The sequence below is a fragment of the Lissotriton helveticus genome, chromosome 3_2 (assembly GCF_964261635.1).
Source record: "Lissotriton helveticus chromosome 3_2, aLisHel1.1, whole genome shotgun sequence".
NCBI classification, from domain to species: domain Eukaryota; kingdom Metazoa; phylum Chordata; class Amphibia; order Caudata; family Salamandridae; genus Lissotriton; species Lissotriton helveticus.
The window spans coordinates 394,202,326-394,223,777 of record NC_136062.1 but is presented as its reverse complement, the minus strand read 5'-3'; the positions used below and the strand labels follow the sequence as shown (position 1 = coordinate 394,223,777).

The 21,452-nt window shown below is 41.4% G+C and overlaps 1 protein-coding gene across 2 annotated transcripts in view; it reads right to left on the bottom strand.

Annotated features, from left to right (window-relative positions):
- The window catches only part of SHANK2 (SH3 and multiple ankyrin repeat domains 2), a 3,078,421-nt gene that overhangs the window by 2,203,437 nt on the left and 853,532 nt on the right, over positions 1 to 21,452 (bottom strand). Inside the window, exon 5 of one of the 2 annotated variants that reach the window (XM_078684305.1) lies at positions 15,404 to 15,632. In XM_078684305.1, the coding sequence (XP_078540431.1) occupies positions 15,404 to 15,607 (204 nt within the window). In that variant the 5' untranslated portion in view covers positions 15,608 to 15,632. Of the gene's footprint in view, positions 1 to 15,403; positions 15,633 to 21,452 lie in introns of those variants that run through there. The other variant, XM_078684307.1, reaches the window with a different exon arrangement.

Below are 21,452 nucleotides of genomic sequence, written 5' to 3'. Positions count from 1 at the left end.
CCACCTGATTCAGTAGGCCCAAAAATATGTCAGGTTTATAAATGGGTCCATATTTAGTATAGAATTTTGTTTATAGGTTATAAAGTTGGGTAGCGTTGTTTATGATATATTTTCTATAGGCCGCTGGATCACAAAACAAGTTTGCACGCTTTCGCACAAATCTATTGAGACAGATTGTGTCACTGCACACTAGTTCTCGAATCCACGGCCGCAGGCAGATCCGGATGACCGTTGGGAATTTATAAAGGCCTAAAGTTAATGTACTCCTACACAACCACAGAGGCAACCCACCAACCTGAACCAGGGGTAGTAAATTGGTATTCCGAACAACAGTTCAGGAGACAAATAATAAATCACAGTGTCAAAAACAATGAATTTCAATTTATAAATAGAAATCGGAAAACGGAGAGAAGAGGAGAAGAAAAATAAAAATAAAAGAAGGGGAGACACAGAATAAAAACTGTCAACAAAGGATTAAAAAAGTTATCACAAATTTATTATAAATAGTGCACTCAGAAGAATAAGGGCTGGTTAATACAACAATACATAACATACAAACACAACCAAACATATGGCAAACAATAAATATGTTCCAAAAACGGGTACAACATATACAAAACTCATGTGTCCACTAAAATGTATGAGCCACAAATACGTCGATGGCGTTTCAACCGCTGTTAGAAGTTGCGGTCATCATCAGGACAGGAATAATTCATAGAGCGTTAAAATTATTTAAAATCCAAGCCGGAGCTATCACGTTCTAATCGCGTGTGCTTACAGAAATTGCAAGGTTGAATTATTAAAAGGTGATTGCAATTCCGAAAATTTTTGGGGAAATATAACTTGAATAATTCGTATAAAATATACTTGAAGTTAGGAGAAAATAGAACTCAATCCTCCTTCAGGGGCTTTTCAATCAGGAGCCCGTCTTAACGACCAGCAGCAGGTCTGGAAAATCCTGCTAGCGTAGTTACTTCCATGGAATTGCAATCACCTTTTAATAATTCAACCTTGTAATTTCTGTAAGCACACGCGATTAGAACGTGATAGCTCCGGCTTGGATTTTAAATAATTTTGACGCTAGCGTAGTTACTTCCATGGAAGTAACTACGCTAGCAGGATTTTCCAGACCTGCTGCTGGTCGTTAAGACGGGCTCCTGATTGAAAAGCCCTGGAAGGAGGATTGAGTTGTATTTTCTCCTAACTTCAAGTATATTTTATACGAATTATTCAAGTTATATTTCCCCAAAAATGTTTGGAATTGCAATCACCTTTTAATAATTCAACCTTGCAATTTCTGTAAGCACACGCGATTAGAACGTGATAGCTCCGGCTTGGATTTTAAATAATTTTGACGCTCTATGAATTATTCCTGTCCTGATGATGACCGCAACTTCTAACAGCGGTTGAAACGCCGTCGACGTATTTGTGGCTCATAAATTTTAGTGGACACATGAGTTTTCTATATGTTGTACCCGTTTTTGGAACATATTTATTGTTTGCCACATGTTTGGTTGTGTTTGTATGTTATGTATTGTTGTATTAACCAGCCCTTATTCTTCTGAGCGCACTATTTATAATAAATTTGTGATAACTTTTTTAATCCTTTGTTGACAGTTTTTATTCTGTGTCTCCCCTTCTTTTATTTTTATTTTTCTTCTCCTCTTCTCTTCTCTCCGTTTTCCGATTTCTTTTTATAAATTGAAATTCATTGTTTTTGACACTGTGATTTATTATTTGTCTCCTGAACTGTTGTTCGGAATACCAATAAAGTTAATGTACTACAACTAAAAGAATAACTCACAGTACCTTATTTCACTGTGAAGCATCAGTGACTGTAACTGCAAGCTCTGTGTGCTGTCTCCGCTCTGTAGGCAGCGCCCGATGCAGCCAGGCAGCCAGGCCTCTCATGATGGTGACACTGAGTTGACTCTAGTACAGTGTGAGGCTGCGGCCTATCACCCTGTAAGGGCTATTGGATGGCGGCCGCGGGAGTAAAAAGAAGTGCGACACTGCGTCCTCACGTTGCGCGCGCAAGATGTGTGACTAAGAGTGATAGGCTGCTGCCTCACCTTTAGTCATATTTCTCACGCACGCAACGCCGAGACGCACTTCGTTTTACTCCCGCGGCCGCCATCCAATTAGTCAACCAATACAGATAATGCACCAGAGGTGCGCTGCCGTCCCAAAAACAGTGCCGCCTGAGGCGACCGCCCCCTCGCCCCCCCCTAGCTACGCGGCTGAAGGAAATTTATACCTACTGGGATACTACAGATAATAGACTTTTGGAAGTACTGAGGAAGTACTTGTTCCTATGAAATATATGTTTGCTAAATGTTGTATTCATCAATGTGAACAACTTAGATTACACAATAGTGCAGTGTCTCTAAATTCCTACAAGCTGTATTATGCGGACCCTTTGGAGGTGTATAAGTGTCCTCACATTTGAATATGGTATGTTCACCTTTTACTCTCCGCTATTTTAGTAAGATCGATCAATTTTTATGGAGAAATGGTATCATAATGCAAAAGTATCTTTTGCATCATGAACCTTGGGAAAAGGGCCTAGACCTATACATGAAATGTGCTAGGCCTGGTAAACCCTTTTACCTTCTGCTTTAGTTTCTATACTAAAGAATAAAGTTGATGAGATCAGGTACATTGTTTGTGTAATCAATGGGAAGAATTAAACTAGCCTAGAGAAAGCTCCAGGTAGCAGAAAGTGACCCCCACCACAATAGTAGGTATGGTGGGTATACAAAGCAAGGTTGTCCACTATGTTAGGTAGGATCCATCCTATGGTTTTCACTTTGTTGCTTTCACAGAGGGCTATGCACAAAAGGCTATTACACCAAGCTTGCTTATGTACCTACAACTTCCCTGCTGGATAGAGTAAAGCTTTGTAAAGGCCACTAAGTGATAACCATCTGCGGGACACCTTGCACAGTGGGAAACCTTTCTTTGTATAACCCTTATTGGTAGAAAGCAATTTCTAGGTAGGTTTATTTATTTCCGTTCGTGACCCAAACAGTGTACCTGGCATTGTAGAGCTAAACATTTACCTTCCTATGCCTTTTGCATATTTCCTTCCATCATATACTATGGCCTTACTGAAAAGTTAGATGTGGAAATGAAGTGTGAGCCAACTCTGCCATGTTTTAAACAACATAGCCTATTCACATGAACCTAGCTAACAGTACCCCAATTGTGCTCAGTTATAAAACCGGAAGCATCAGTTTACCAATAATGGAGTGCCCAAATAAAAAGAGGGATTTTCTTACAGCTGAGGTTCGTAAAATGCAGATTTCTTATTAAGTGTCAGGTAATTATATATTTCATGCTCTTTCCTTTCTGATAGGTGTTTAATACTTTCCAAAACATTTAGCAGAATATATGTGTTGCAAAGTGGCCCGTTGTTGGGTGGTCACCCACCAGTTTAAAAACTATTGTTGTTGCAATTGCCTAGTGGTAAAGTATCCCACCCTAACTTTGGGATACTGCTATTCCAGAAGATCGGCACCAGTCTCGGCAAGCTTTTTACTGTTTTTGGGAGCAGTGGGAATGGCGGTGGGGGCAAAAGTAAGTGCCTTTTATGTACTTCTCGGTCCATAGATCCTTGGATTACTCATTACCATGGGTCTCGCTATTTTCCATGGCAGGTTCAATAAATGTACGACATAGTTTACAACATTTACGGTAGGTACACAACAATATTAATACTCTTTCTTAACCATTAATGAATGACACAAAATGCCCTTTACTCTTCAAGTATTCTATTTATCTTTTTTGGATTACTCATAGATGAGATGTCATTCAATTTCACAACAAAACACATTTAGATTGCTTTTTGTATTCTATTTGTACATACAATCTTCCTTGGGAAAAAAATGTTGTCGTTTGCGAAGGAATTATAAACAGTATTCAAAAACAGTGCATGTCAATATATACAGTGAATTTCACATTTAGCTTGATTACTCATAATCCTACAGTTTGTCTCTACCAGGGTACATCAAAACAGTACTCCTTGGTAATGATTACTAAATGGTCCTAAAGAGAACTAGGCTCAGAGAGTCATTGTGATAATGTTCCAAGTTTAGACCATTCAGTTTTTTTGCTAAACTTGTTGAGTCCTTCATAATACTCCTCTTTTCTACTGGTACTCTGAGTCCAGTGAAAATGAACAGTGAATATGTGGGTGTGCCGACGCGTTTCGACCTTCGTGCTGGGGACCAATAGGATTTCGAAGAAGGTCTTCCTCAGGGCTGGGGCTGTGATGGTAGGATTATTGTGGTCTAAAATTCGTGAGGGTAAAGAGAGACATGTGTATAAGTGCCTAATCCTGTACATTAAATATTTCAACTTAACCTAATAGTTACTGCTAGCATACCTAATGTGATTATAGTGCATAGATTCGTGTTTCTCCATCTGGTCATCGGAGTCTTGCATCTTGGGACATGTTGGGTCTTTATTGCTGGGGAATTAAAGACATTTGTTGGCGCACTTCTCAGTCATCTTGTGGGTGTCTATTAATCTTATACACCGACCGCAAGTTAGGCAGGCATGTTTGGAAGGGCACATACAGTGTTTTAAAGGACTCAGCTTGCCCTCTGGTGGCGTGATCTTATTGTGCTTCGATGTGGATATCTTATTACTTAGAGTGTCGTGATTTTTTATGCGTAATTAATTATCTCTTTTTTTCTTTTTCTCGGGGTTTCGTGATATGCGGGACGCCACCTTCGCTTTCAATCATTTGTGAATCATGCCGGATGTTCGCAGTGACTTGTGTCATTCATAGTGGCATGCTAAGTGGTTCATCACTATTTCCCTTTTAACCCAGTTGCATGCGCTTTTCATGCCGGATTGTAAATAGCTATCGTTCTTCTGTTCGTGTTTGCATTTCTCAAAGTTGCAGTGTGGAATGGCGATCACTCGGCCTCTTTGCTTCCTTCAGCGTCCTTCGTATCTCGTCAGTTTCTTGTTGCGCGCTGCTCATAGGCTGCATATGTGATGTTTCCGTAGTGCGTCATATTGAGAACGTCTGCCTGACTTCCTCTTGTGCCTCTTGCAATTCGGCACAGTTTGGAATGCCTGACTTCCTGTTTGAATGTCACCATGGCAGCAAACTTTATTTGTTCATATCTGGACGTTTCAAGTTGGTTTGACATTCTCCAGCAAACGCTTAGCTATTTGATGTGCCGTTGAAAATAGCGAGATCCATGGTAATAAGTAATCCAAGGATCTATGGTCCTAGAGGTATTGTGTTGTGTTAAGATAATGTTACAGATTCCAACCTGTACGTTCCTGAACTGAATCTATCGCCTGATTGTAAGCGTTTTGTGAGTAGGTGCCAACCTACGAGGGAATCGTTTTTAGACACCAGCTGGTCTTAAGCGGTGTTTGTGCAGTCTCTGAGCACTGCCTATTTTGCTAAAAAAGGTAGGGAACACAATGATTTAGGCATTTACCATTTGTACTCTAGATAACACTTCAAAATCAGAGGTCAGTTATAGTGACATCAAAACCGTGGAGAAGTGTGGCTCACCGATTAGAGCGGCAGACCCTGAGGCAGAGGTCTGTCCCGGGACCAGGGTTCAATCCCCGTCGCGGCAGGGTCTTGGGTTCAATGTCCTCGGACCTCATAATTCTCGCCCCGGTGCCTACTCTAATCATGGGTTCCACTCTGCAACTCTGGGCAATAGCTTGCTTAATCTCCACACCGGCCCTAACAACGCTAGGATGCCTGGCTTCACCTTGGGGGTGCCCAGGAGTGGACACCTCACAGGACCAGGCCGGGAAGGGTTTCACAGCGGTATTTGTACAGCGCTTAGAGACCCCTGGTTGATAGGCGCTATATAAGTGAAAATTACATTTACATTTACATATACATTAGCTGTTTAGTCTACACACTCTTTTACTACTGAAGCTTCAGTAGTCACATTCACTGTTTGCTATTTATTTCTTAAACATACCTAATGTCAGAACCGAAAACATTGAGCTATAGGGAAGAAGACATTTAGGAGTTACTTAAAAGACCACCAAAACTGAACATTGGGAACACCACGTCAAATCCCAAATTCCAATCAGAAATAGAGAAAATCACTAGATTGAAGAAAAAACAATCTGCACGGCACTGCATGGGGAGGTACTACTTGAGCATTTCAGGGCTGGCACAATCCACATTGGACTTCAGGTAAAAAACGTGCCTGTAAGATCAACCTCTTTACTTGGAAGACTACAGCCAAATCGGCACGAAATGTTCCAGAGACTGGATGTTCTTGTCAATAAAAACTGCTGAAAGACTGAGCCTAGAAGAATTGGAACTTATAAAAGAATTGGAGGAAGCCCGATTGCTCAACAAAGCAATTAAAAATGCTTAAGATCTACTAAGCAAAGTTGAAAAAGAAAACGCCATTTTCAAAAAAACAACTGAAGACTTCAAAAGATCGAAGCTAGTTAAAGACATTTCGAACTTCAGTGAAGCAAGGGCCTACCCATATTTAGATAAAGACTGCTACAAACAACAGAATAATACAGGAATCTTAAGAACAAACGGAGCAAGAAGCCAAAAGCGTTTTACAACTTTCTCGGATGATTCTTCGCATTCGGACAACTCCAACGAGTCAGAACCCTCAACAAGTGCCAGGAGCAACCAACAGGTCCGCTTTTTCCAAGGACCCCAACCTTGTTTAGGAAGAGGCAACACAGGGCAGAGAACGAGAATCAGAAGGAGGCGATGGCACAATTCCAACATCAATCCACCCCAGTACCAGGGAGAGATAACCACCAGGAAGAACACCTACAGGTGGTGATGAAGAATCCAATATACAATCTGACAAAAATGGAGTTAAGCCCAGCAGAAATTCAGGTCTTAACCAAAGGATTATCCTTCATTCCATCAAGACAGAATGACATCAACCAAACCAAATTGGAAATACTGCAATTGTTCAGAAAGATGAGATTAAAATCCTTCTTCGCAGGCAAACAGCACAATCAGGATAAGAGCTTTTCAGGACTTAAAAACCCTCCACCTTCTTCCCACCATCAGGGGAAGCACCTATGGAGGTTTTGGTTTTTGAAAAAAACGTCTTGAAAGATCTAGACATATTAGAGAATAAAAGGAAATTTAACAAATTGAATCTATCCAAAGAGGAATAAAAAGCCCTGGAAGATCTGAAAAACAATCAAGACATCATAGTAAAACCCGCCGATAAAGGCGGAGGGGTGGTCCTTATGGAGAGAGAAGACTGCGAGACTGAAATACGAAGACAACTTGAAAACGAAGAGCACTACAAAAGATTCGATCATGAAATGGAAAGGATAATCACGGAAAAACTAATGACACTAATTCAGATTGTTGAAGAAAATGGATGGTTAACTAAACATGAGGCAAAATATCTATTTAACCAAAATCCAAGAACCCCACTTTTGTATATTTTGCCCAAAATCCACAAAAATGCACAACACCCCCCAGGCCGCCCAATAATATCGGGAGTAAATTCAATCTTGGAAAGGCCAGAAAAATATATTGATACTTTTCTCAAACCATTAATAAGTCTGACAACAGTTACATAAAAGACACAATGCAAGCCATTAACATTTTGGTAGACCAATTATTTGATCCTGAGAACGAATTTCTAGTCACATTGGACATCATTAGTCTATATACTAATATTCCACAAGAAGAGGGACTAGGAGCAATGGAATACTTCCTGGAGGAAAGGACAAGACCACACGAAATTCCCATGTCATACTTAATAGAAATTGGAAAGATCTATTTGAACTACAATTTCTTTGAATTTAATGGGCAGCAGTACCTTCAGACGAAAGGTACTGCAATGGGTTGTCCTTTTGTGCCAGAAATGGCCATAATGTTCATGCCAATGTATGAAGAAAGGTGGGTCTACAGTGACAACCCCTTCGATGGCCATATAAAATCTTGGCATCGATATATAGATGACATCATAATGCTTTGGAGAGGGTCATCAGATTCACTGAATGAATTTTACACCTGGCTAAACCAACGCAGTCCACACATACAGTTCACTTTGACATCAAGCAAATCGGAGATTAACTTTCTAGATTTGAAAATCCAAGACGAGAATGGGAAGCTATTTACCACACTCTTCACAAAGGATACAGATCGAAATACTTTACTACATTATTCCAGTTTCCACCAGAGAAATTTGAAAGACAATTTGCCATATGGACTATTTCTTCGTATAAGAAGAAATTGTTCAAAAAAAGAGGATTATTTCAAGCATGCAAAAACCCTATTGGAAAAACTGGTGGCACGAAATTATCCAAGGAAACTAACCAAACGAGCAATGAAGAGCGCTTGGTATACCCCCAGAGAGTGCTTACTAACACCTAAAGCCAAGAACAAAGACATACCATTGGTCTGCGTCACCACCTACTCAGGATCCACAAATGATGTGAAAAAGATATTCAGACAGAACTGGCAAAGTATCAAATGCATAACTGAGTTCAAAGAATTACCAATATTCGCATTAAAGAAAAATCAAAGCATCAAAGAAATGCTGGTGAGAGCTAACACTAACAAGAAAAAAGTGCAACCATCTATACCTTCGATGTTATCCCTCCCACCTGTTAAAGGACATCATCCATGCGGGAATTGTGCAGTCTGTGGCACACTATGGAAGGAACAGAATTCACATATGGCAACAAAATTGTTCACCATGAGGAGTTTACTAATTGTAATACTCCAAATGTGGTATACTGCATCGTATGCCCTTGTAGTATGGCATACGTAGGAAAGACGACTCAGCAAGTCAAAACGAGAATAACGCAACACAAATCGAGGATAAAGTGTAAAGTATGGACAGCACCAATGGTTAAACACTATATAAAGCGCTTGGTATACCCCCAGAGAGTGCTTACTAACACCTAAAGCCAAGAACAAAGACATACCATTGGTCTGCGTCACCACCTACTCAGGATCCACAAATGATGTGAAAAAGATATTCAGACAGAACTGGCAAAGTATCAAAGGCATAACTGAGTTCATAGAATTACCAATATTCGCATTAAAGAAAAATCAAAGCATCAAAGAAATGCTGGTGAGAGCTAACACTAACAAGAAAAAAGTGCAACCATCTATACATTCGATGTTATCCCTCCCACCTGTTAAAGGACATCATCCATGCGGGAATTGTGAAGTCTGTGGCACACTATGGAAGGAACAGAATTCACATATGGCAACAAAATTGTTCACCATGAGGAGTTTACTAATTGTAATACTCCAAATATGGTATACTGCATCGTATGCCCTTGTGGTTTGTTATACGTAGGAAAGACGACTCAGCAAGTCAAAACAAGAATAACACAACACAAATCAAGGATAAAGTGTAAAGTATGGACAGCACCAATGGTTAAACACTATATAGAGCAAAACCACAATTTAAAAGAAATGAAATGGACAGTCCTTAGACAAATCAAAGGCAGACTGCCAGAAAAACGACTTCTGAATGAAGAAGCCAAAATGATTTTGAGACTTGGAACTACAGAAAATGGACTTAACGAATTATCAGAGATCGTGCACTGTATATAGTTAGCAACATAAGAAAATTAGAGGAAATATAAACAACAGGAATTACATTAGTACAGAACGTGGATAGGATCAGGAACTGTCCGGATCAAGCAGAGTCCGGTCACTTTAAACCCGCGGTCTATATAAAAATAAGAAGGCTCAAGAAACATTACATTTAGAATCGCCTCACGAAGATGGCCCACCACGGGACAGCATTAAAAGCAATGAAGCAGTGAACAACATCATAAGCACACTCGGTGCTTCGAAAAACCAAGAATGCGGCAGGTTAAGACAATTTTGAGCGAAGGGTGAATCCTTTGCATTGAAACAATCGTAATTAGGGCGCACAATCGAGAATATCAAAAACCGGAAAATCAAGAACCCATCAAACAAAGTCAGATGTAAAAGCTAATAAGAAATATAATAAAAGCCAGGAGTGTTCATAAACCAACTCAAGGGGATCGTTCATGGGAATAACACATCAATTAGCCAAGCGTATGCTGGAGAATGTCAAACCAACTTGAAACATCCAGATATGAACAAATAAAGTTTGCTGCCATGGCGAAATTCAAACAGGAAGTCAGGCGTTCCAAACTGTGCCGAATTGCAAGAGGCACAAGTGGAAGTCAGGCAGACGTTCTCAATATGACGCACTACGGAAACATCACATATGCAGCCATACGAGCAGTGCGCAACAAGAAACTGACGAGATACGAAGGACGCCGAAGGAAGCAAAGAAGCCGAGTGATCGCCATTCCACACTGCAACTTTGAGAAAAGCAAACACGAACAGAAGAACGCCGAAGGAAGCAAAGAAGCTGAGTGATCGCCATTCCACACTGCAACTTTGAGAAAAGCAAACACGATCAGAAGAACTTCCTGGAGAAAAGGACAAGACCACACGAAATTCCCACGTCATACATAATAGAAATTGGAAAGATCTACTTAAACTACAATTTCTTTGAATTTAATGGGCAGCAGTACCTTCAGACGAAAGGTACTGCAATGGGTTGTCCGGAATGAGAAGCGCATGCAACTGGGTTAAAAGGGAAATAGTGATGAACCACTTAGCATGCCACTATGAATGACACAAGTCACTGCGAACATCGGCATGATTCACAAATGATTGAAAGCGAATATGGCGTCCCGCATATCACGAAACCCCAAGAAAAAGACAAAAAGAGATAATTAATTACGCATAAAAAATCACGACACTCTAAGTAATAAGATATCCACATCGAAGCACAATAAGATCATGCCACCAGAGGGCAAGCTGAGTCCTTTAAAACACTGCATGTGCCCTTCCAAACGTGTCTGCCTAACTTGCGGTCAGTGCGTAAGATAAATAGACACCCTCAAGATGACTGAGAAGTGAGCCAACAAATGTCTTTAATTCCCCAGCAATAAAGACACAACATGTCCCAAGATGCTAGACTCCGATGACCAGATGGAGAAACACGAATCTATGCACTATAATCACATTAGGTATGCTAGCAATAACTATTAGGTTAAGTTGAAATATTTAATGTACAGGATTAGGCACTTATATACATTTCTCTCTTTCCCCTCCCAAATTTTAGACTACAATAATCCTACCATAACAGCCCCAGCCCTGAGGAAGACCTTCGAAATCCTCTCGGTCCCCAGCACGAAGGTCGAAACGCGTCAGTACACCCACATATTCACTGTTCATTTTCACAGTACTCAGAGTACCAGTAGAAAAGAGGAGCATTACGAAGGACTCAACAAGTTTAGTAAAAAAACTGTATGGGCTAAACTTGGAACATTACCTGACTCTCTGAGCCTAGTACTCTTTAGGACCATTTAGTAATCATTACCAAGGAGTACTATTTTGATGTACCCTGGTAGAGACAAACTGTAGGATTATGACTAATCAAGCTAAATGTGAAATTCAATCTATATATTGACATGCACTGTTTTTGAATACTGTTTATAATTCCTTCGCAAAAGACAAAAGAAAATTTCCATAGGAAGATTGTATGTACAAATAGAATACAAATAGCAATCTAAATGTGTTTTGTTGTGAAATTGAATGATATCTCATCTATGAGAAATCCCAAAAAGATAAATAGAATACTTGAGATTTAGAGAGTACTTAAATTGCGATTTTTGCATTTGCGACTGGTTTTTGTTTTGATGCATGTGAGCCATTACCTTTAATTTTAGTATGACTGCTTTGTGCCACATTACGAGGGATTGAGCAGAAGTATGTTTTATTGAATTTATATGACATTTAGAAGGTTTATTCTAGGAGGTGGACACTTATCCACCTCAAATAATAATACACTTTCCTTCACTATCATCCATACAATTTGACCTCACAGTCATGTACTAACACAATCTTATTGACAGCCATCAGTCACTACTGCCAATGTTGAGGGTGCTGGTTACATAGAGTGGAATATCAACTATAGACTGGACAACTGTGTCTGAGCAGAGACATTTATTTACCAGTTCTGTTTATTATAACACCAAATGTGTGAGGACCCACTGGGCGGATGTATAGTATCTGTAAGGAAATGTTTTATCTCAACACTCAGCATTTCTCAATAAAACGACTTTACATTCGCGAACTGTGACTCGCATCGCCCTCTTTAGCTGAGATAACCCAGCCCAAATCTATCCTGGACATATTTTGTCTTTGAGGCTGAGGTCATCCCATGCGAGTCTTTACAAGTAGTGAGTCATACTAGTCAGGGTGGAGTGGGCTGCATATATTTCATATTCATTTTTTCTTGCCAACGTGTTCCAGGTCAAACATCTTTGGGCCTCGCCATCATTATAATTTGCCCCCTGCTATACCCATAGCAGCAGAGACTGCAGGCTTATTTGACACTTGACTCCACAGAAACACAGCTCTGCCAGGAGTGTAATAAATTACTTATACCCTCCTAAATGAAATATTGAACCAGAGTCCTTATTTTCAGTTGGATAAATACATTGATAAATGAAATACCGCCATACCACTTTTTACACCATCCTGTGCTCATGATGTTCTAGCCCAAATACCTTCTGTTTACATCTATAGTTAACAACTAATTACACTTGATATCAATCCTATGCTAGTTGAAAGCTTGATGTATAGTGTTTTTTTATACCTTGAAAGTATTCTTTGACATTTGGCCTCCCATTACTAGTCTATTGCCTTATTCAAAAGCCCAAAAATCTCATGCCTTATGTCTGAAACACAAGGTATAAAGTTTGCATAATATTCCAGAAGGCCGATGACAATCGCAAAGGCTCCTTGTTTGCTGGCCTGATACATTCGTGTGTCACGGTGCGCCACAAACTCATCGCCAAAACCTCTGATGTTGACTTAGGACTGCTTCTCTGTCAAATCTTTTTCCCTAAGAGTTGCCAACACATGGTGCAACAATTCATCATGTGTCTCCTTCGTTTTAGCACTCAATAAAATGTAATCTTAGAAACATAAAATACCCTCTGCACCAGCAAACAAATCATCTATGACATGCTAAAAAATGTTGATGTAGAGGTTAATCCAAGCAGCAATGCAGCAAAGCAAAATGCACCCCCTGTACTAACAAAAAGACACAAAAATCAATGACTCCTCTTCCAATTCAGTCAGTAATGCCTGATCACAGATCTGTTATGGCTAACCATTCTGCTTGAACTAGAGTCTTCAGGATAACATTAAGACTAGTCAGCGGTGCCTTTCTGCTCATCTGGCTTGATTTCTATCTATGAAGTGGACACATATTCCTAACAAGTTCGTTGGCTTGAATGCATAACCAATGGCTTAAGCCATTCTGACGCTACAACATTTTAAATCACCACACCAGCACATTGGTCATTGTGATAGGGGCTCCTCTTTGTAGCTCATACACCAATGATTTTAGAAGGTTGTTTATACATTTTATATGTTTAAATCTCCACAAATTTCCATATGTTCCTGAGAATACTTCTGTATAGAACTCCTACACATTTTCTCTGGAAAATAACAGCGGTAAACTCCACCTCCAACTCACTGAGCACTAAACACTGTTTCAGGCATAACAATAATTCCATCAATTTCCCTAAATTTACATTCAATAGCAGATCAAATTCTCAGGATAAAACCATCACCAAGCACAGGTGGTCCTTTCAATGGTCATTCCTATTCTAAGCTCTGCTCCATTCACAGCAGGGTTTGCTCTTGTCATGGTCCAGTGTCAGCAGTGTTTTTCAAATGCAAGTATTCCGTAAACATTACAAAGGAGGAACTGCAAAGCAAGAGCTCGCCTTCTCTAATTGAGTATGTTTAGAAGCATCCCACTGTCTCTATAGAACCAACTCCCTGTTGTAGTCATAGTGTGATATATTTTAGGGAATGTCTTATATCACCATATACATTTCTTTGCGTTACAGCAATGGTAAGATGATGCTAGTAAGATACTCCAATATTCCTTAGGGTGTGATTTTTACGATTAAAGACTTAACTGGATTATGTGGGTATTCTCATTTCAGTTGCCAGTAGGCATTATGCAATCCTATCAGTGCACTGGACAGAAAGTGCCACTCTTTTTTTAATGTCTATACAAAGAGGCAGTGATTTAGGGGGAGTTGAGAATAAACTATGCACACAATTATCTGAACCGGTTTAATGTACTGTGTCTAAGACACGAGCTTTGTTGTTTAACCATTCTAATGTCTCAGCACACTAACAAATGAGACACGGAGAGGTGATTTTAATTGATATTAGATATGGTACAGAATATATGTCAAACACAATACCGTACAGCCAGCTCGTAAGAATTTTTTAATTTTAAGCAAAATACAGTACTCTTGCACAGTTACCACAAATGGAACTATCTGTAGTTTTAATTTAATACTATACATATAAATCGTTACTAGACCCAAAGCATGACATTTATTCTGAAAAGGTGAGATGAATATGAATGGGCTACAGTGCAACAAGATACTGGGCCCTATTATGACTGCAGTGGTCCATTGGACCGCCGGAATCATGGCAGCACACTGGCGGTCCACCCACCATATTTTGACTATGACGGTTGGACCACCACAGAACCACTTCTACCGGCAGGGATCCATGATACCTGGCAGTCTTGCAGCGGTGTAAGGCTGGTAATATGCTGGAACGGCTGCTGCGGCACCTCCAAACATATTACTAGCACCCTCACCGCCACGTCTCATTATGGCTGTGGTGGTGCGGGGTGCTAGCGTAGTAGCCTGCTCCGCAACTGCAGAGTCATAATAAGGCCACTGCCTCTTGGTTCTTTCTCTACAATTGTCACATGGTTAAATAAATATTGTATTGATTGCAGGATATTGGAGTAGCAGCATTTTCTCAAACATCACTCTGAAAATAGCATCCAAAGGCATACTGCAATGGGCAAATGTGCTCATGGCCTCTGGGTACACAAGACATATGTGCTTTCTCATATTTCCAAACCAATATGTGTACTGAAACAGACACTAAGTCAAACAAACATACAAAAAACGTAATCCATTAAAGCCTTGTTTTTAAAGGGCAACACCTGCATTTAAAGAGGCTATAGATTGAAGAAATGAGCGCCATGCTCCCAGGCATGCCGGCATTTTTCCAAGTTGCCCATAGCTATCATGGATTCTGTACGCCTGAGGTCGATAGGAGGGACCGGCAAAGGTGAGCGCGGTGAATGCTCCTCTACTGTGAGCCTCACCGACACCTGATGTCACCCCAAGTGCACACAATCCTCAGTCAGGTGAAGAGGGAGAGATATGGTCTCATTTAAATGTTTTCTTTAGTTACAATCAACATCATTGTACATCCAAATGTATCCTCCATTTGGAGAGCTCGTCTCTATAGTAAACACGGTTTAAGCACTGCTCAGCTTACTGTTTGCTGGAGATCCGGGATGAGGACTCTTACAACCATGGTGTTGGTCTGGATATCTTCCATTCTGCTGGTGGGTTTCTCGGCAGTTGCCCGGATAGTGTTGTAGATGGTTTCTTCTTTGGAGCTGTCGGACTCGGATTCCACAGAGTAGTCTGAAAAACTTTGTGCCATTTCATCTTCACTTGAGGTGGGACTACGGGGCATGTTCAGCTTGACGCTCTAGGGACCCCTACGAAGACAAGAAAACATACATGAAACCTGTGGTCTAATAAAGTGTAAAACTAGATTTATTGATCCAATGTCCATAAACAAGCATGTAGTAGCTTCTATACATATTGGTGCACAGATATTTTTTTTTGTTAGAAAGCTCATTTTCAAAAACACGCAAAAATGTTTGCAGCCCACAGATTTAACAACTTCGAAGGAAGGCCTTTTGGCTGTAACTATCATTATAAAGTACTACAGAAGCTTAGTCAGTCACTTACGCACGTAAATATACAGATTGCATTGAAGGAAATTATACATTTTCCATCAACTCTGTTAACAACTCATGATTTAAGAGTCTCATTGCTTGTACCCAGGGCCGGTTTTAACACTGGTGGCACCTTGTCCAACAATGTATGTTGGCGCCCCCCAATGACCACCTCTGCTGTGGATTCCCTCACTATCACCATTTAATAGTGCCCCTCAAGTCGTCATAATCACTCTCTCTCAGATTCATTTAGTTTTATAGACCCACTCCGTTCGAAATGGGGATCTCTAGTTGGCTGAGGGAGGTACCATAGAGCAAATAGGGACCCTTGCTTCTAGTCAGGGTAAAGGGGATACATGCTTGTCGATAACCCCTGCGGTGTCACCCCCTCAGTAGCTTGGCTCGAGCAGACAGGCTTATCTTCAAAGTCACTGCGTAAAGTACTTGTACCAACACTCTCAGTAATACAATGATAACACCACAAACGGACTCCACACCAGTTTAGAAAAATAAATGATCTTTACTAAACGGAAACAAGACCAAAACGACAAATAGTGCCACATATAAGATTACTCGATGAAATGTCTTTAGATAGAATGTTACAAAGATGACAAATTAGTTGTAGAAATCAGATAGCACCCACAGGACTATCTCAGCGTCAGGACTAAGCGAAGTCCAAAGTACAACATGGCTTGCGAGGATCACAGAGGCAGGTATGGAGTCTCCCAGACTTCCGAACAACAGTACCTTGGACAAGGATGTTGATGACGGTGCACGGCGTCTGTGAAGAACGATGTTGTCTCCGGCGAAGTTGAGACGTCGGCGGTTCCGGTGGATCAGAAACAGATTCTTCTCCTCTTGCGCTTGCATAGCTCCCGATAGTAGAAAGGCCTCAGACTCAGTTTCAGACCCTCCTAATGACTGGCAAATTCCAGCAAGGAAGTACAGTGAGGTTGACGGTGAAGTCCTATTGTGCCTGGGACTTCGGAAACAGGAGGCCAGCTCTACTCAGGCCCATGGAGACTTTCTCCTTCAGAGGGACAGAGCACTCAGCAAAGTCTGTCTTCAAGCAGGGGGACACAGCAAAGTCCCTACGTCCTCTACTCAGTGGAAACAGCAAACTACAGGCCAACCCAAGACACACAGTAAGGGCAGTCTACTCCTGAGTTTATTCAGCTGATCTTCTTTGGCAGGGAATCCTCTCGATCACGAAGGTGTCTATTCAGACGAGTCTAAAATTCAGGCGTTTCGTCTGTAATATTTATACCCCAAAAGCCTTTGTGCTCAAGGTGTGAGGGGTACTGGATCCAGTATAAACCAGTTTGGGGTGCCTTCGGCCAGGGCACATCTTCTACTTTTGTGAATGTGGGCCAGGGTCTTCAGATACACCACAGGAGGTGGAGCCAGCTCTGTGGAAGGCAGGCACAACCCTATTCAGGCCCAGGTGCTTCTCCCCCCACCACTCTGTGTTGAACAGCCTATTCAGCCTAGCGCTGACTCTTCCTGCCCTCCCAGGGATCACGCACACCTCACCAGACCCTGTTACTCACAACTCAGACGGCCAATTCACAAACAGGCCTCTGCACACAGAAAGGTTGAAAACGAGAATAGCCACTTTGTAAAAGTGCCATTCTCTAACAAAGAATCTAAAAACCATCTGTCCTAAAAGATGCGTTATCAAATTCTGAGATCAGGGGTACTAGACTCCGATTCTGTATCTTTACTAGGGACCTATGGGTAACACAAATATACCAATCATGGATAACCTATTGCAACACAATTTCTCCAGGGAGCTCTCGCACTTCGGCACTGATCAGCAGTGGCAAAGTGCCCGAAGCATCTAAACCAGCAAAACGTATTCCAGCACAGTGTCACAAAAATACAGGAGGAAGAGGCAAAAAGTTTGTGGTAACCACGCCAAAGATGCCTAGTCTAACAAGTGTCCCCTCCAGCTGAAAAGTGGGGAGAGCTACCCATCCCCTGGGGAGTTATCCTCACTAAGGCATAAAAACCTGGACAGACCATCAGCGTTGGCGTGTTCTGTGCCAGGACCGTGTTCCACTGTAAAGTCCATTCCCTGTAGGGAGATGTACCACCTCAACAGTTTGGGGTTTTCACCCCTCATTTGCTTCAACCATCTTAGGGGCCTGTGGTCTGTCTGAACCTAGAAGTAAGTCCCAAACAAGTAGCGCCTCACCTTCTTCAGCGCCCAGACCACCGCAAAAGCTTCCCTTTCGATTGCATTACACCTCTGTTCCCTGGGTAGTAGCCTCCGGCTAAGGAAGACTACGGGTTGGTCCAAGCCCTCATCGTTCACCTGTGAGAGTATTGCTCCTATCCCATCCTCTGAAGCGTCTGTCTGCACAATGAACTCTCTGGAAAAGACAGGCGCCTTGAGCACGGTTGCTGTGTACATAGCAGTATTCAGGGCATCAAACGCAGTCTGGCAGGCATCGGTCCAGATCACCTTTTTGGGCTGCTTCCGCGAAGTCAGCCCTGTCAAGGGGGCAACGATGGTGCCATATCCCTTGACAAACCATCTGTAATACCCGGTGAGACCTAAAAAGGCTCTCACCTCTGTCTGGGTCTTGGGGGGCTCCGAAGCCAGAATGGTATCAGTCTTCGTTTGTAGGGGCGCCACCTGTGTTATCCCACTGTATTTGTCATGGTGAGAATGTTTTAATTTAACGTGTGCCGACTCTGAACTCAGTGGTTTGAATGTGTGTTTTGTAGAATGTCACAGAATGATTACTTAAATAAAACAAAGTTTCCTTCACCAATTACAGGCTGTGCGCACACCAAATAATACTATACTTGTTTCCATCGCCTTCTTATTTTGCTCGGATTTAGCTTCAGAAAACTCTCTGACTCTTAACAGAAACCATTATTATATCTCCAGGAGTATGTCTAGAATTACAAGCTGTACTTGGAACGGTATGAACTCTAGGATTTGTTGAAACAAGATTACAGATACCAGGATGTGAATAGAGAGTGGTAATTACACCTTACTGTAAGATAACTCTACAGCACGCGGTTGCTTCTACATATGTTTATCAAATATATTTACATGGGGGTTTGCCAGGCTGCTCGATGTGGGTGGGACACTACATTTCCTGTTCAGGTTTTCGTCCAATAATCAGTTCATTCTGAAAGCAGCAATCTTGGAGTGCGCTGCACCGATTGGAGAACACACTGAAATCCAAAGTTAGCAAACCTGATCAGGCTGTTCAGCTGGTTGTCCGCTCCTGAGGCACTTTGGTATTAAATAGACATGTTGATACTCCCTACAGGGGTGCAAAGTGTGTCCCTTGCAATGAAAATTGTCTATGGCAAATGAGGTACCATGCCCCAGTGTCATATTTCAGATGCTAGCGTATGCAAAAGAATTGCTTATGGGTATGTGCTAACAGTGGGGTGCGCTTCAAGAAGGAGCACCAAGTTTCCCAGGAACCCTCCGGAGAAGTGCTCTAGGGTGATGCAATACAGATTTTACATGTCCCCATGGAGGCTGGGGCTGTCCCTGGCCCCTTCTGGAAAGGCAGGCCTTACGTCTGCTATATAGGCACAGGGCCTAATAAATAAAGGGCTGTCCCGCTCCTATGCATCGTTTGGAGTGCAAAGTATCAATGGCTGTGACCATAAGTGCTGTTGCAAACCAGTGATCATTTATAGACTTACGCCTCACTAATTTACAAAGAAGATACTATCTCTATGTAACAACTTTCCCTTTAGCAATCCGGGCAGCAGCCTGGGGCGTGCAGATGTCTTGCCAACTTTTTAAAGGAAGACAGCTCTGTGAGTTTAATTTTTAAACCAGTCTGTACTGTGTGTGAGGACCTGTTTCAAACACACTCTTTTACCATAAACAATAAGTAAAGTCCTTCAAAATACGGAAATTATATTATGATTATCCTCTTTGTTGATGTGACAATGTACAACAATGGAGGCGATGCAGTCCTCAGAAGTGAAGGTGAAGTGAATTGTGCTATATGATACACACACACACACACACACACACACATATCTATATATATATATATATATATATATATATATATATATATATATATAAAATCAGTGGTGCCACCTGCTTTTACTTGATTAAAAGTATAATTTGAGCACTGTACCTTATTTGCAATAATAAACTTCAGGGATAACTCGTTTCGACCCAACGCACATATTTAAGGGGTCTCCTCAAGAAGGAATACATAATCTGGGTAATAAGAATAAGGAAAGGCCATTCAGATTAATGAAGCACGGTAATTACTCCTGGTCACGTTACCAGGTTAGCTAGTTTTACACACCTCCAAAAATGTACTCAATCAATGTAGTTCGACACACCCCCATCATGTAGTCAATCAATGCTCATATGGAGCTTGCCATATGTCAGTGCCAGGTGGATGGTTATTCAAAGGGAGAACTGAAAATGGAAACCAGAAGCTCTAGTTAAGGGGTCAATCTACATATTAGCACCCACTCTATCCTTATTATAATGATGGCCCCTGTTCCTCTGAATCCCACAGGTAGAAATTGATTCTTCTAAGGGAAACACCTCATATCCTGCTGTTGCTTAGTCCCACTCAAGGTGTGGGTGGTGGAGAACACATGGCTTCACAAACACCAGATAAAGAAACATTGTAGTAAATATACCTATAAAATTATATTTCCAGCCAACTACAACTAGTAGCAAATAATAATAATGCCACTCAATAACGACACAAATGTGTGAGCGGTCCAGAACTCGTACCTACACGAACACTATTCAGTCAAACAAGGTTTTGAGACTGCTGCAGCTAGTAGTAACAAACAAACGGACCTACAGTGACAACGAAAAACCATGCCCATCCGTCTACATCTTTGAATTGAGCTAGACAGTCGGGCCAAGCAAGAATCTAGTACTCAAAGAATAATTCTGGATAAGCAGGCACTAAACTATAGGAACCCGCTAGGTGTAATGCGGCTGCCATCAGCAAATTGTAGAGCAAGCTACAGTAAAGAATAACCTTCGAGTAGATTAACTAATGCAAAGCAAACTGTGGACAAACAAATGCTGTGGGCACTAGAGGCGTAACTTAACTGAAGTTGGCTAAATTAAAGGCTCTGTTGTGTCAGTCTGCCAGTGTAATGCAGATTCCTAATTTATAGTGTAGTGAGATTTTAAATTATAATTTTGAAAATGCCACTTTTAGAATGTTGATATTTTCCGGCCTTAGCCATTTGGTGCTTGCAGCCTGACTTTGGTTCACATGACTGGATGAAGTTGACAGTTGGGCTCTGTGTATTCCTCCTATATAGCCACATGCAATAGGAGCTTAGGTGTGCCTAGATGGGCCGGGAAACAGCGTTTACAATGCCGTCATTGCATTGCGCTACCATTACAACGAGGTTGTTACAACGACCGCGTTGTTAGTACGCGATGCAATTACATTGCAACTCATGACAACAACTTGCACTAAGGGGCGCTCAGGTATTGGAAATAAATTCCAACACCACTCACAATTGAATTGGCTGTGTCCAGCCATCACACAAAGGGCTGCATACCCCCTGTAGATATTTTGGAGCTAGGGCAAGGAGAGC